General features: G+C 41.5%; 1 protein-coding gene across 3 annotated transcripts; it reads right to left on the reverse strand.

Annotated features, from left to right (window-relative positions):
• Positions 1-822: 822 nt before the first annotated feature.
• FAM210B (family with sequence similarity 210 member B) lies at positions 823-8,431 on the reverse strand. Of its 3 annotated transcripts, none has more exons than XM_041122158.1 (4): positions 8,189-8,431; positions 4,728-4,900; positions 3,205-3,245; positions 823-2,276 (listed from the first exon to the last, which is right to left on the reverse strand). In XM_041122158.1, the coding sequence occupies exons 1-4, from the start codon at positions 8,369-8,371 to the stop codon at positions 2,239-2,241; spliced, it is 435 nt and encodes a 144-aa protein (XP_040978092.1). In that variant the 5' UTR covers positions 8,372-8,431; the 3' UTR covers positions 823-2,238. The 3 variants fall into 3 exon arrangements, with proteins under 3 accessions (XP_040978092.1, XP_040978091.1, XP_029863654.1); XM_041122157.1 differs by having other exon boundaries at positions 823-2,893; XM_030007794.2 differs by having other exon boundaries at positions 823-3,245; positions 8,189-8,423.
• Positions 8,432-17,123: the final 8,692 nt, after the last annotated feature.

Genomic DNA, 17,123 nt, shown 5'->3' on the forward strand with positions numbered 1-17,123 from the left:
TAATTTAAAACATACTTTGCAAAAAACTTCATCTAAACAAATTGCCAGTAGTTTATACAACCATATTTATCTTAATAGGTAAACTCAATTCTGGTCATAATTTAAATGAAGCTCTGTTTCTTTACTGCAAGAAAATCTCTAGTTAGTGCTGGTGACTTTCAATAACATTTAGGTGCATTTGCTTTAAATGATTCCTGCTTTACAGAAAGATTTTTTTGAAAAAGAAAAAGCTTGAATATTCACTTTCTTACAACTTCAGGACAAAACATACTTATCGGAAATGACTGATTAAATGAAGAAAACAAGGATGCCTTGTGACTATTCTGGAATTCTTTTGTTATCCTTGGTAACAGAACTTGCCCTAAACTGATACAAAGAGAGAGGGCATGTAGAAAAAAACCACAGGCTTCTGTGAACAGGAAAAAAAATAAGCCCAAGTAAAACCTACACTTAATAAATACTGACTGCCCACTTGAAATTTCAAAGACTCTAGCTGTTCTAGAATGTAGCAGGTCCCAGAAAGCTACAGTAGTATTGGTTGCGTGTTGTCATAATGTGGTAACCCTTCAACTGTGTGCAGTTTTTACCTATCAAACACTCAGCAATAAGCTTCCATCCATGTAACAGGTATAGTAACACAGATCTGTCAAGGGTAAAGGCAGAGCTTCCTTGAGGGACAAGCTGATTTGAAACTTGTGCTCTAATTGGAGCTGGCTTAGATAGCAGCAAGCTGAAGCTAGTACCCTGGACAAGCTGCCAGTTTCAGCAGCCACACTGCAAAGCAGGCATGAAATGGGCAAAGTCCAGTATTTTTTTTTTTTAATAAGCAGCTAGTCAAAATGAGCTTGACAGCCATTCCTTCTGCACATATGGGTATGTGAAGCAGCAGAATGTTGGCTCCATATTTTAACAAGCAAGCCAAGCAGCTGTGCATGATATAAGCTCTGTTAGTGACACAGCTTACAGCTCTCATGGAAGCAGGCCACACTGCAAGGCTGATACTGAGTATGCCCTGCTCCTAAGGTCAGTATTTTGAGCAGTGTTTAACTATATAATGCATCTTTACATATGTCACATATGGCTGTGTTTGCATTATACATCAAGCCTCTATCTTGCATGTGTACCTACTCACTGCTGCAACTGTTTCCATTTTAAGACACTAAACCCTCATCTGTGCTAACAGCACAGCCCCCTGAGACCAAGCCCTTACCAATGGGTTCTTTGTTTTCAGGTGGCAATCTCTAGTATCTGCTTGCTTCCACAGAGCAGAGGAGGTAAACTACCCCTCTTCCAGTTTTCCCTGTCTTAGAGAAAACCTCTGATTAACCAAGGGGTAGCAATAATACAGAAGTACAAGGATGTATGTGGCTGTGACTCATCTTCCTAGGGCACAAATGCTGCTTGCTCACTAGTGAGCCTGAGAACCCTCAGTGCATCCAACCAGCCTATGGATTGGACTTTCTGAATGGGAAAGGAGTTAAGGTGCAATTTAATGTTATGGCTGAGTAGAGTTAATAGGTTGCTTGTAACAACAGAAATTACTTGCTCCTCTTTCCCTCCCTCAGCCAACTCTCATCCTAACCACATGATTCCTTCCTCTCAATTCACTATATTTCAGGAAAAGAAAAAAAAAGTTACTGTCATCACCAGGGTAATTTCCTGCTATTTTACTTTAATCGGATTCCTGCATGAACAGATCTGTCAGAGCCACCTTGGGGTAAGTGTAAGCACAAAGACAGAGCAAGACAACATAAGAAGAGCAGACCTGGAAGGAACAGGTCCGAAAGACTGATAGATCTGCCTCGAGCTATCTCACAGAAGCACAGTCCTAAGTCTGAAACTCAGGTTTACCACAGAATGTTACATTGACTACCTAGTTTCGGGATCCAGTCTTTAGGTTAACTGAAAGGTGGTATGTGAATATAATGCATATGCAACTACATTCTAATAGGAACAGTGTCCAAATAAGGAAATGAAAAGCACCTCTAACTGGTACATTCAACAGTCTGTCAGACAAAAGCATAAGAATTGTTCTTGAGAAGCTATGAATTGTAATGTCTGGACTTCAGGTGCAGATTTGAGTTTCATCCACGGGAGCAGAAAGCTGCTAGGGTTAGTTTTCAGATAAAAAAAAAAGTCTCCAGTGCAAAGCCAGATCTCAGTAGATTAAAAACCCACAGATACCTTGCCTCTGACTTGATGATCTTTGGAATATGTTCACATAGGAGGTAATTCTGGTTACACTGATTTCAGTAGACTCAGGATTCCTTCTGAGTCTATAGGCATAAAAAAAAAAAAGAAAAAAAAAAAAAGACTTCAGTAAGACCAGTTCCTAGCCTATAAATAAAGCACATTTGCAAACAATAAAATTTTGAAACATGGAAGCACCATAAAGGAGCTGTAGTTTCAGAACAGTGCATCACCTATTCTGGCTAAAACAATTATCACTGTTTAATAATTAAGCATACAGGTACTGCCACTTAAGTTAGTTCAGCATGTGTGTGGTGCTGCAAGACTGGGCTCTAATACATGCCTTTTATAACAAAGAAACACTCACCTACCACCTTAGATTCCAATATACACACTTACCAAAAGAACTATTCATACAGTAGGATATCGTTTATTCCACAGACTATTAGGAAGAAAATCTTAGTCTGTTTCTGAACTACACAGTAATAAACTAACATGGCCACTCTATTTTGACAAGAGAAATGTTAAGGCCCAAAAGCTAGATTATAAAGACCCAGAACTGTGTGTTCTAAAGAGACTGCTCATTGTCAAGCATTTATATTACCCCTTGCAGTGGAAACCAGATACCATTTTAACAGGTTTTTCTAAAGAAGAGGTGGCAAAAGGGAGAGGAGGACAGCGCTTTTCACAGTGTAACATTTACCTGAAAGAACAAGTAAGAAATGCAAGAGGAGGTCAGCATTAACATGAATCCAAGTTAAGTCTTTTAAAAAAATTTAGCAATCCAAAAAGCTACATGGATATAGAGCATTTAAAAAGAGTAAAAACCAGTAAGAAATCATGGATTTGGGGCAGGAGGTTTGAAGAAACCAATCTTCCGGCAATATCGGACAATAAACGGCACAGAAACCACAGTGATGCTGATTCGTACTGGAGCAAACAATTTGTGAACTGCATATGCCAGCACAAATGTGCTTGTACCAGCAGCCATTTTAGATTGCAATGATGACTCACTGAAACCAAGTTTGAAGAGAACTGCAGTCATATCCACACCACTGGGGAAAAAAAGAAAACAAGATTTCTTTAGTTTATTTCAAGGCTGCATGCTAAAAAATATACAGTGCTATTTTTTTCAGGGAATTTAACATGGCACACTTCCAACTCTGGAATTTATGTTCAAATTAGATGTTAAATAATAAAACCAATTAATTATTTCAGCAGTAACAGCTTAAGTTACTTCTGTAGCAACACCACATGCAAAATTTTCAGATGCGCATTTTTTTACTTAAATTGACAAGTTCCCTGTGAAGTCAAGTCTGTTCTAAGTTTTACAGCTGTATAGCTGCAGCATGTGCATGGAGAATACTTGGCCCCATGCTCAACCTTCGGAGATAAAATAATCTATTTTTTTACTTTTGAATTTTAAAAAAGTTAGAAATTTGTGAATTTGTGTTGGAAATTCATCTTCCCCAAATTTACAATAAAGCCTACTCTGTGTCTTGATGAAATTTATCACATATAGATCAACCCAAACCAAATAAGGTACCTGTTGTTAGGCTTAGAGTGTTCTAACAGAGGAGTACAAAGCTGCTAAAATGACAAGTATCTTATCTAAAATCTAGCAAGCGAAGGAAGTATTATGGATCTCAAATAAGCATTATCCACCAAATCCATCAATATTTTAATTCTCTACAGACATAGCAGCTTTCATCAAGGTTCCTATGTTTGGAGTATTTTTCCAAAATAAGTTGTTACTGCAACCCCCTTCACTTGCCAGTATAATATCTTGTAACTGGGAGTTAAATCATACCTGAAGGAAAAAATTTTCATTGTCACCCTGTGCCATGATGTAGTAAATTAGAGAAATCGGGCATTCACATATCCCCACTGAAGGCAAAAGTAAGTGGCAGGGAATGTTTTGAGAAACAATGTGTTTCCCCATCTCCTCAGTTGAAATACCTCATGCTCAACAGACATATTTATAACTGATGCATTCCCACCAGAAGCCACATACATACACAATTTCCCACCGGACTCCTATATGGTTATCTAGTGTTTTCTTTTTTTAATCTAATCCTGTTTTAGTGGCCATTGCCTTCTGCAGTTCAACTACAAAAAGTGAGTTCAACACCAAGAAAAACAAATTTATCTCTAAGCTCCAGCACTTTTGTATGGCTCTATCTCTGCAGACCATACTACTGTTTTGAGAAGAAAAGATATTTCTGCAGAACAAAAATAAATTGTCTCATTTGGTTAGTTACCCTGGTGCAGTCTCTACTCTGCTGTTTTCACCTGACCACCATGGATCGTGAACCTATGCAAGAAGACCATGTACATCTATCTTCTCTCACCTCATCAGGCACGGATCTAATCTCCATTATAAATGGATCCAACTATACCCAAAATTCAGGAGATTACTGTGTATAGATGAAACAGGCATAGAGTACATGTCTCCTTCCAGAAATAAGCACAATGGTAAGATATTTTTCTTGGTTAAACCATTACCTAGAGGCTACAGACAACTGTGCAAACCTCACCTTGACACAGCCAGGTAGAAAATTCCTAGAGATACTAATGAAATTCCAACATGGAATGAAACCCCTACAGCACCGTATTCTTTAAAAACTTGTTTCAGCTGCTGGGATTTGTTGAGTTTCTTGTTTTCACCACTGGGATCCGTGACTGCCTTTTCGGGGGAACCACCTGCATCCTAAAAAGAAAACAATTAAAAATATTTATTAGCATTAAGCACAATATCATATTCCAGTCAGTTGAGCCAATCTGAAATAATGAAAGAAGCGGCTTGCATACAGTGCTGTTCAGCATGCTTTGGGAAGATAGTAACATGCTTTTGCTCTTTCACATTATGATAGCAGATGCCTGTGGCAGAGCCCATGCAAACTCCCTTTTCCCAACTATTCTTATCAAAGGGATGCACTGAGCTTGGTGCAAGTTCTTACACAATGCAAGTTTCATCATTAAAAAGAGTTATTATAGTCCCAGTCTTTCATTTGATCCAAATGTGTGCCAAGGCACACCCACACAGTTGCATGAGAGATGACACTGAGGTGCCAAAGAGATCTTTGCTTACACCCACTGCTCAGCTTCGTACAGTGCATTCTTATAAGAGGTTTTTGTTCAAGGGCTAAGCAGCTGATGGCACTGGAAGCCTACATGATACCACACTGATGCTGGCTTACTAACAACTTACTGATATAAGAGGTCCAACATTTAGGTTCCTGTAAATCACCCTCTCTAGATCAGCTGAAAAAAGGAAGAACCAGGGAACTGCTACTGTTGACAGCAACAAACAATACTGTTGCCACAGTATAGACAGTAACTATACAGACATGCCAGTGCTGGTGTAAATAGCCTAACTTCACTGAAAATGTTTGTCACAGTAAAATTTATTGATAGCTTTTTATCTCAGTAAATTTAAAATGCAGAACTTCGTACTAAAATATACCCCAAAGCAATCTGATAGTGCAATGCCGGCAAAGAAGGGCATATACGCTGCTAGTAACAAGACAGCCGTTGGATACCTCCTCATACTTGCCATAGAAGAAATACTAATTGGAGAAAGAAAATGTTTCCACAAAGACCTCAGGATTTTTCTCTAATTAGTGAGCGGCTGTCAGGAAAGATTAGAAGAGTCCTTTCTTTTCAGTTGAATTCAGCAGCAGTCATGACAATATGACAGCCACACTAAAGGCCGCTGCTGCCCACAGGACAGGTACAGCTACTGAGTGCCTGGCACCACCTTGTCCTACCGTGGATTGGTTTCAAGGCACACAAATTAGAAGAAAAATACTTTTGATTAATCCTTGGGCTTGCTGAGATTGTAAATTAGGATACAAGACAGGCTCCTCTTACAACACTCACAGTAGGATGAACTTGCTTTAATCAGTGATTTTAACCAGACCAACCATACCAACCCCTCAAAACCCCCAAACCCTATGTTTGCTGCTGTTTTTCTCTTTTTTAATCATAATTTGTGTTACTCTGCATTTCATTTTGACAGGAAATCATGCTGATCCATAAATATGTATTTAGGGAATCGTGTAGCTAATCTTACTCTGATTCTTGTATTTTTAAAATTTTCAAACATAATGGATAAAGTTAGATTTTTTTAAATTATTTTTTTGGCTCATGAGCCAAAGCCATAGTCGAATAGAAACTGAAACTTGACTAAGAAAGAAAAATGCCCAATAGAAAAAGAAATCCTTTATTGCTTAAACCAAGCAGTTTTAACACTAGAAGGTAAATGAGGAAAAAATGTTCAAATATATATTTTTTTAAGCAAGCTCATTATCTAACTATGAATCAATTCTTTTGCTTAATCTAATTACTTTCAGCCACTGGATGTAATCAGATTCCATACATAGCTGTACTACATGGCTGCTACTTCACCATGTTTCAGTATTCATTCTCCTACTCTTCAGTTTTGTTATAGGAAAGGGGAGTTTGGGGGGAGGAGGGAAGAATTCTGTTTTAACTCCCAGTCTGTAAAATTTAAATACTAAGTTATTGAATGGAACGAGTTGAATAAACTGAACAAAATTGGCTCGTAATACCTTCTGCCAGAAGCTGTCCTAACAATGCAATCAACATCACATGCTTAGTCAAGAACAGTCATTTATTCAATGGTGTGATTTTCTTAAAAGCCAAGCATGGTTTGAATGGTATTTTAAGATTTAATAGCTTATAGTGAATTTTTCATCCAAACAAAGATGATCATTATCTATTTAAGGAGCTAAACATGAAGATTTTCTTCAGATAGCTGCCACGAAAACAGGAGCTGACAACCTACAGAGATACATAAGCCTCAGAGGAACTCTGGGTCTTACAGCCATGCTTGCAAGGTGGATCATAAGGATTGAAAAGTACCTTGTTCTCACCATCCAAGTACATTTTAATTCACTCATGCTCTCAGGCTCACATGCCAGGCAATTTCTGAATGGTATCAAAGCAAGATGTTAAAAAAAGTACCACTTCAGCAGATATTATTTGGACTATCAGTACAGTCATGTCCTGAATAATGTACAACTTAGCAAAGAAAACTACCTATTTTCCAAATAATTCTGCTACAAAGCCAATTTTATTCACATAATTTAGGCAAAGACTCAGCTTCTGGGTGAACTAAGGCATCAAAACAAATCTGAAACATCACGTTATGCTTTGCAGTGAGGCTACAGAAATTAACCTGCAAATTAAGATGTAGAAATTAAGATGTAAATGAGGCTTTGTACAGAAAGCTCATGTTCACAATCTTGGCACAAGCAGCTGGAAAGCAGGTCCCTGTCTCCTACAGAAACCCAGCATAAACAAGATTTAATAATCTACTGCAGTGTAAACAACAGTTATGTGTAAGGCCATAATTTGCTCTTCTTCCTGAGTCAATTCAAATACAAAACAACGAGTGGTACAAATTCAGAAAAATGTTTCCTTCCCATCTCCACAGAAATCAACTGAACGGTGAAAGCACAGCAAAACACGTAATTAAGCGGGTGCACGTTCGTATTTTATCTCTCGGGTAACGAAAAGGCGCAGAGTCAGACTCTGCAGGCATGCCGCCAGCCTGCCACCCGCTGCCATCTGCAGGGGCTGAAACCCCCGGCACTTTTAGAAAACCCTTTCAGCCACCGCCACCTGAACACCCGGGCTTCTCGGTGTCTGCGCGAATTACTGAAAACTCCTTTTTTTTAATCCTTCATGACTCACCCGAAGCGCTCAAACTCTGCAGCCCCCAGGGAAAACATGCCCCCCCCCCCCCCCAAAGGGGCAGTGCAGGCCAGCCGAACCCCTGATCTTGAACACACCCCCAAAAGCTGGAAAACACCTCCAGAACAGGACAACTTGGGCTTTAATCAAAGCTACCATCCTCTCCCCACCAAGACGTCTCCCTCCAGAGGCGGGCCCTGAGGCCGCGCTGCCCCCTCACACAGCTCAGTACCTCACGGGGGGCTCCCAGACATCTCCCCCCCGCCCACCTACCTACCTTGGCGGAGCTACCGGCGGCGGATCGCAGCGTTACCAGGGGCAGCGGCGGGCTGAGGCCAACCCGATCGAGGCGGGGACCGCAGCCCAAGGCGCGGGGAACAGCGGGGAGCGGGAGCGGGCGCGGGGGGCTGCGCGGAACGGCCGGCGGCCGCAGCGGGCCCAGGCGCACCAGGCGGTACATAGCAACGGCGCGATAACAGCGCAGCCCCAATTCTGCGCGCCGAGCGGGGCGGGCGGGCGACCAGACCTGACAAGCCGAACGCCAGCCCCGCCCGGCGGCGGGCGCCCTCCTCCTTAAAGGGGCAGCGTCCCCTTTAAGGAGGAGGGCGCCCGCCGCCGGGCGGGCTGGCGGTTTTTTGCGGGAGGGCGGTTGCAGGTGTCGCTGGCTGCTGAGGGGGAGCGAGCGGTGCGCGCTTTTAGTCTGAGGGAAAAAAGTCTCCAAGGGCGGTGTGTTGCCACTTGGGACGGTATGAGGCAGTCCCCTGCCTCGTCTTGGCGGGCTAAACCCCCTCCAGCGCTCTTTTGGAAGGAGCTGTAGGAGTGTGTCCACAGCAGCTTTATGGTGTGGCCTTCCAGGTAGCTCGCTAAGAGGGGAGAATCGCCTTTTCAGTGTCCTCGGCGGTATTTAGGCCTGTCAGCGCGGAGGGAAGGTGATGCCTGTCGTTTTTCAGAGTGTATGTTGAAGCGGAGAGGTGGTTAAAATGTCATGGCTGCTGCAGTTCTGGTGCATGGGCTTACAGTACAGGCAGTTTACTTAATTACTGACTTTATTTTGTAGAGCTCTAGTAATTTGCCAAGATTTCATGGTGCAGGGCAGAGTGCCAACACAGAGTTTTTCCAGTCCCAAAGGGTTCATAGCATCTCTGAGACCAGAAGAGGCCTTCCAACAAACACTGAGAAAGTTTCACATTTATAGCCTTGTTTCTCTATTAAAACCACAACAGGAAAAGTAGGAATTAAAAATACCATTGATATAACATCACTGTGGGAGAATTGTAGATGTTGGGGATGCGGGGGGGATATTCCTTGCAGGTGAATCCCAGTGCCCTGTGGAGCTCTGGGATTTGTTATTTCGACCTATTTCAACCAGTAGGGTTTTGGTTGATGAGCAAAATCTGTCCACACTGGGTAATTTTCAGGATCAATGCATAGCTGTGGTGATTTCCAGACCTTTTGTGGTGTTTCAACCATTCAGTGTTAATGCTACTGAACATGGTTTAATATCTGCAAGTTGACCACTATCCTGCACAATGTCAAGGCTTTTCATAACTGCAATCGCTGCAGTTTTCTGAAATAGTGGCTTCTTGCCATCACAGACAAGGCTGCTCATTGCGGGGCAAAGGGTAGATATTGCACTAACTATATTAACATACTAAAACAATGTGTCTGAATGCTAAGTTCCAGCAATGAAATACTTCTCTTTTCCTAGTTGCTAAGCCTTTCCTCTTCAGGCACATTGTTGTTTTTACAGTGATGTAAGCATGCAGGGCTGAGTACAATAGCAGAACTGTGTCAGATAAATAGGAGGTTTTTCCCTCCGGAAGAGTTTGCAGTTTAGGAGCACAAGCTGGAACTGCACAGGACAACACTGAATGGTACAATGCTGAAACGGCATGGTGGGTGGCTCTTGTTAAGTGCAGTGCACGACAGAACAGATGGGTTTCAAGGAGTATCTTGGAGGAAGAGAGGGGGAGAGATTTACATGCTTTAAAATAGAGTCTGTTCTGGGCATTAAAAACAGCACTGCCAGTTCTAGGGTTTTACACTTCCTTTAGTTCTTGCTTCATAAGTCTAGTCTCTCTCTGAATGCTTTGTAGAAGAATAGTTTCTCGGAACACAATTTCACATATTTATTATGTTTATTACTCTTCCAAAGCAATTTGTTAATGTGTTTTCTGTGACTATAGACCAGCACCACTTGAGCAGACAGGTGATATTAACATGGCAATGCTCTAATCATAGCTCACTACAATTTTGTCAATTTTTTTCTGCATTATAAAAAATCCCAGGAGTTAGTTCTGATCTCAGTAAAGAAGTTGTCAGTCAAGTTCCACTGGCATGGACCACCACAGGGCTCTGCACATATACACTGGACACTTCCCTGTGTTTGTCTGGCAGACCCATTAGAGCCATTGCGTGGTAGAGATCACAGAGCTGCTTTCCTGTGGCGTATGTGATATATTGCTACTGGACATCTAGAAATCTTGGGCAATGCAGAAAAGAGCAGGAGGTCAGTTAATGAGGCATAAAAGCATTAGGGTTGGCAGTTTTATATGTACAGTCTGGCTGTCTGCTGTCTCCAAAATCTCTGTGGGAGATATTGCTTAGAAGCAGGAAGGAACAATACGATAAACAACAAATGATATATGCTTACTGAAAAACAAGCAAACACCCAGGCTTAAGGTACCTTCATGTGAAGATAGTTTACAAGTGCAGGGAAAAAGACATTAGCTCTGTCCTGCTCACTGTAACTAACACAAAGGGGAGAAGGTACAACTTTCAAAGACAGCTCAAGAAAATGCTTCCACACAGACACACGTGTGTGTTATCCTGGATATGCAGGTGTCTCTGTAATATGTACAACAACGTTTACTCCTTGCGTATCACTATATTTACCTCTCCTTGCCTGCAACAGTAGGACTTGGGGCCATCTTCCATTTGCAAGTTCCACGAAGTTGTTACTTATTGCCTGAAATCTTCAGGCGTTGCCAGGACATCTAGAATCTCAATGGCTTTCTTGTAGTGAGGGGTCCAAGACCGAACGCAGTATTCAAGGTGCAGCCTCACCAGTGCCGAGTACAGGGGGACGATCGCTTCCCTAGTCCTGCTGGCCACACTATTTCTGATACAAGCCAGGATGCTGTTGGCCTTCTTGGCCACCTGGGCACACCTCTGGCTCATATTCAGCTGGCTGTCGACCAGCTCCCCCAGATCCTTTTCTGCCAGGCAGCTTTCCAGCCACTCTTCCCCAAGCCTGTAGCGTTGCGTGGGGTTGTTGTGACCCAAGTGCAGGACCTGGCACTGAGCCTTGTTGAACCTCATACAATTGGCCTCGGCCCATCGATCCAGCCTGTCCAGATCCCTCTGTAGAGCCTTCCTACCCTCAAGCAGATCAACACTCCCACCCAACTTGGTGTCGATTGCAAACTTACTGAGAGTACACTCGATCCCCTTCTCCAAATCATTGATAAAGATATTAAACAGAACTGATCCCAATACTGAGCTCTGGGGAACATCGCTTGTGATCAGTAGCCAACTGGATTTAACTCTGTTTACCACCACTCTTTGGTCCTGGCCGTCCAGCCAGCTTTCTTCCCAGTGAAAAGTGCACCCATCCAAGCCATGAGCAGCCACTTTCTCCAGGAGAATGCTGTGGGAAACAGTGTCAAAGGCTTTACTAAAGTCTAGGTAGACAACTTCCACAGCCTTTCCCCCATCCACTAAGTGGGTCACCCCGTCATAGAAGGAGATCAGGTTAGTGAAGCAGGACCTGCCTTTCATAAACCCATGCTGACTGAGCCTGATCACCTGGTTGTCCTGTATGTGCCACATGGTGGCACTCAAGATGATCTGCTCCATAACCTTTCCCAGCACCCAGGTCAGACTGACAGGCCTGTAGTTCCCCGGATCCTCCTTCCAGCCCTTCTTACAGATTGGCGTCACATTTGCAAACCTGATTCGTGGGGTGAGTGGGAGAACGAGACTTTAGACCTAACAAAGAACTGCCTTGAACTTGTATTTACTAGCTGTTAACATGCTAGATCCCATGGGAAGATGTGACGTTGTATCCACCAGAGTGGGCGCAATAGCAGTTGAATGTGAAGGAGAGATTCACTTTTTGGTTACTGAATTTCTCTATTACACTCATACAGTGTGTTTATCTTTCATGTAAATTGAGATGATTGCTATTGTTAGTGGGCAGGACTGACTAGTAATTTTCATTTTTCTAAAATTAACTCAAATTGTCCTATTGCTCTTTGATAATTAGAATATCAGTCTTTAAAACGTGTCCATTTTCCAAGCAAAACTTTAATAATTTATCTTATATAAATGTACTTCTTTGTCTGTCATGCATTTTCTCACAAGCACTCATGTATCTAAATGTTTTGGTATCTATGCTAAATATAAGATAAACTGAAAAAGTGGATGCTACAAAATGCTAAAATATTTACACATCTCAAAAGCGTGTTCAGCAGTCCTGAAACAAGAGCATGTCAAGATGTGAACCCCAAATCAAGATGGCTTAGGCATCTATTATTTAAAAATAGACTTAGATTGATGATGCACTTGATTCACTGCATTTGTGTCCTGTCTGAACCACCGCTTCATCTCTCAGCCTGTTACTATGTAGATTTACTATTATTTTCCTTTTGTAATTTTCCAATAGCCAGATAGTGCTGCTCTGGTTTTGTGTTATTCATGTTATTATTGCATAGTTACTGTTTATCATCAGTAAGAGTAAAGCTGGGAATTAAGATGAGAGACTGCCAAAGAGGCAGTAAGTAAAATGTCGCCAGAAGATGCAATTGGATTCCCATGAGGCAAAGGCTTTTCCATAATGACCATTCTCATGTAATTTTTCAGAAATGTTTGTCATGCTTTTATCAGAGCATTTATAATGAAGTAGCATAGGGGATACCCTTTATCAAGATATCTATTATAAACCCCTTACATAACACTTTCCCTTCCATAATTTGACTTTTTGAAGTCAAAATCTGTCTTCGTTTTACAGCGCTGTAGGAACAGTGACAGAACTGAAGTATGCTATAACATGCAATTTCTGCAACTAGAAATCCATGTTGCAGAATTGTTCAATCTGGGGTTTGCCAAGAGTGCAAGCTAAGTACTGCCATTGATGCTTGTGGGACTCTGCAATGAGCTAGTTCAGGAGTTAAGTTCATTTGTAAGGACACATGTGATTAGTAATTCAGTAACAGCTTACTTTTAATAATGTCTTAGTCAAACTACAGTGATGTTTTGATAATGAAGAAATCTTAGAAGTCTTCTAAGTTTTATAAACTGCATGAGAGCAAATTCATTACATGTTTTGCAAATCATTTAATCTACAAATAATTCAGGGATCGTGAATGTGATAGTTCCAAAATATAATGCCTTCTAATGGACAAGTAGGAATTGGTTCCTGTATGAGAGGGGGATGCAATTGCTTATGCGTGATGGAAGCTGTATCATCTAGTATTATTACAAATGTAGTAATGCCATGTACATAAACATAATGAGAGAAGTTGGGAACTGATCATGAACCTCATTCAGAAAAGAAGCTAAAGTAAATTTTTTTATATTATAGTAAATTAAGGGCATGGCATGTGAACTAGTTTTAAGTGGCCTAGTTCTTTAGTACATTGGCTTTTTCACATCATGTTCCAAGGGTGCTTAAATTATGAAGATGAGATAATGTGGGTAGTTGATAAGATGAACATGAATTGAAATGATATAAGGAAAAGAATATCAGGAAATTTTATTTCCTTGAAATTAAAATGTGTATCTGTGCAAAGTATAACACAATGCCTGTTTATTATTTGAGGAATCCATATGCAGTTTATAAACATACTTAATAGGAAATTTATGTGTCATGAATGCTCGAGTACATGCAGGTAACTTTCAGGGACATCTTCCTTCTCAAGCAAAACCAGTGGAAAATCATTAAAACTTGGTATCTTGTATTCAAATGGGAGAAGACTGCACTGCTAGGATAGCTAAATCCAAAGGAAGCCAGCCCAGATATTTTTGTCTGTGGGAGGAATTTAGGGTGAGAAAAATCTCCAAACAGGACAACAAAGAAGGAATTACTTGCTTTATTTACCTGCCAGTCCTTGAAGAATGGGACTGTGTGGCCCTGTGTCATTTCAGTGCCCTGGATAAGTGTGGGAACTTCCACTGCAGAGCTCTGGTTGTCCGAGGAAGGGGAGGTATGGCTTCAACCAAATCCTTCCAAAAGCTACTCTGGCAGTTTATGTGATGACTTGTGGGAGCCTCTGCACAAAGATGAATTTCACCTACTAAGCAGGTCTTGCTCTTTGACCCTGTAGTCTTGTTGAGAAAAAGGGGTGTAAAGTAAAAATAGAAGAAAAAAGAAGTGAAAACATCCATATTGCTTGTATTTATGTGACCTGCTGCTGATTTCACGTGCCTGTCCTTGGCATGCGAGTGAGCAGACTGTTGCTGTCGAGCAATGAAGGTCCCTCTCTTTCTCATGGAGGAAGCATAGTTCTTTCAGGATCTTTGTGTCTTAGTTGATACAACAAGTCAGCAAGCAATTCTTGCCACAAGAGTCCTCTCCAGTAATCTTCTGATGAGTTGTTTTTTCAGTTGGATGGTGTGCTGTATAGCCATTTGGATGTGTCAGTGAAAATCACATCTGATGTCTCCTGCTAGGTGCAGGATTGATAGCCCCAGCAAAGCAAGAAGGTTATTTTTTCACAGAACAGATAAACTACAGGGAGTGGCAGCAGAAGCAGCTTCCTTGGCACCCACTAATGTGTTTCACCCTAACGTGGAGGGTAACTCAGTCTCCACGTCCAAACAGCTCTTGGCCTTTTTGCCCTAGCTCTGCGTAATAATGCTGCACTGAGGACACACACAGATTACTTCATAGAAGTCACCTTTCAGTAACTATTAACCTGGGTTACATTTGAAGCAGCAATAATTGCTGTGCCCACTGCTAGTTCTTGAGATGTTATCACGTACCCATTCACAGTTTGGAAGACAGGCTTTAATATTTAACTCAAGTCACATTTTTTGGTATCCAGCAAAGTTTCCATTCCTCATGTCTGTGAAAAAGTTACCATCTTCTACCCTTAGATTGATATTTATTTTGCACTGAAGTGCAAACAATTCATTCAGGTAACTGGGGTTTGGTATTTGGATAAGATTTCAGATGGCTATTTAATTTATCATTCAGTGCAACCCACTCTGAGAAGAGGTGTCTGCTTTAGACCTGTACCTGTGGAAAAAAGCTATCAAACTTTTAAAACGGATGAAGTCAACTAGCCCAGCAAAAGTGCAGTGTCTTGTGCTGATGACTATAACACAGAGAGGGATGCAAAATGGTGCTATTTAGTGAATTCTTTTTAATGTCTGCTGCTATTAAAATGGGTAAAGTGGTATTTTATGAAGTGAAAAATTATGGGGCCAAATTTGGAAGCTGAATGTTTAAACTGCTTTGCCTCCTCAAGCTGTTTTACACCTCTTTGTGGCAGGTGTACCTGCCCTGATAAAGACTGAAACTCCTTGACCACTGAAAGGAAAGAGTTCTAGAAGCTGTGGTTTGGGGGTCAAGCTGCCCTGCCGCATGGAGACTATGGTCACGTACACACCTCGCTCGAGGGATAGGAATGGCAAGGCCCTTCGGTTGACAGACAAAGCCCACAGCCAATGAAGCACCTCGGTCGAGAGATGTTTCTAAACCACTGACCATATGTGACCACAGATCAGATTCGACTAAGTTATAAACGGAGTCCCGTCGGAGGGCAAATTGAGTCGGTCCTCCTCAGAGCAGTTGGGGGAGTCTCCCCTTAGGTTGCGCTGCTGGGTAAGGAAACTCCTTGAGGTTGGCAGCCCTCGCCTTATTGGGTGAGTGATTGCACATTTTGGGTCATCGTTCTAAAGCTTGGGAATTCTGAAGTTGGCTGTGTAGTATTGGTTCTGTTTGACAGGCATCCAAACCTGTTACTAATGTTTTTTGGACTGCTAAACAATTTTGATGAGAATAAATCTCATTTTGAGTAGCTGCCTCATCTGTTTTGAGAGACTCCATGACACTCTTCTGATTCCCATGGACTTTCAAATCCACATAGACTCCTTTAGCTTTTATTTTTCCATTTGTCTCACTGCTGTACTGATCATAATTTAGCTTCATGAGAACTTAGGAAAAATTAGGCGAGAGACATGTTTTGTGTTTGTTTTTCTAAATGTTCAGCAATTTCAAATTGTTTTCACAAATAAAAAAGCAGGTTGTCCTCTTCCCCTTCAGGCTTAAAAGCTATGTAAATAGTTGATAACATTCTGTTGTAGCAGCCCATGACTCAGATTCTCAAGTGCAAATTTTCCTGCCCTTTACTCCTTACCAATATTGCTATAAAACAAATTGTCAGCCTATTTGGATGAAACAAGTAACAGTCAAGGCCAGATTCCCTCTTTTCTACCTCTCACTGCATAATGCCATAATAGGATTCTGGCCAAACAACTCAGTGCAATGCAATATTCAATCTGTAGTGTACTCAGAAAAGGCTGATGTGAATTACTAAACACAGTCATTAGCCCCTATTTGTATGAGGTTACTGGAAATTGTTACCACGTCTTTCAGCTGGTTATGCTGCTGCACTGGGACACATCCTTTCAAAGTGAGTGATGCACCCAGTCTGTACTCTCATACATGCAAGTGAGTTTACCTTGCAGCTTTTGAATATACACCTTTAATTTGCCAAAGAGGTTCTGATGTGATTGGCCATAAGGAAAAAAAACCTGTAAACTTCCTTAAAGGCATGGGTAAAGGGGCCAAGGTGGTCCTTAACTTCTGTCTGCTCTGCAGAGCCAGCACTTAGGAGCGGTGCAACAAGAGAGCCTTTTGCAGATAAGGTCCCCATGCTTGTACCTTATCTCTGTTCTTGCATCAGAAGAATTGCATCAGTAATTTTCCTGAGACCAGAAGAGGAGCAGGTGCAGGAGGAGACTGTGCCTTCATTTGGTGTCTTCTGCTCTTCTTTTCAGGCAGAATTTGAGATACACCCAAAATTGTAACTACTTTGAATGACCAAACCTTAACTAATAATACTACTTGCATTGATACAAGCATTTAATAGATGAGAGTAGCTTGTAACATGAGCCCATAGCTAGAGAGCATTGTAGATTACAAACCACAGTTGCATCTAACCTATCACTTACAAAAGATTTGTGTCATATTTTCAAGTGTGGTT

The sequence above is a fragment of the Aquila chrysaetos genome, chromosome 3, assembly GCF_900496995.4.
Source record: "Aquila chrysaetos chrysaetos chromosome 3, bAquChr1.4, whole genome shotgun sequence".
In the NCBI taxonomy this organism is placed as follows: Eukaryota; Metazoa; Chordata; class Aves; order Accipitriformes; family Accipitridae; genus Aquila; species Aquila chrysaetos.

Bases quoted from the DNA above. Each gene is read 5' to 3' on its own strand.
- FAM210B (XM_030007794.2), bottom strand. From the start codon at position 8,371: ATGTACCGCCTGGTGCGCCTGGGCCCGCTGCGGCCGCCGGCCGTTCCG. The intron at 4,901-8,188 runs GTAGGTAGGTGG...TTTTCTTTTTAG, and splicing joins CCGCCGGTAGCTCCGCCAAG to GATGCAGGTGGTTCCCCCGA. The intron at 3,246-4,727 runs GTGAGGTTTGCA...TTTTTTCCCCAG, and splicing joins TTCTACCTGGCTGTGTCAAG to TGGTGTGGATATGACTGCAG.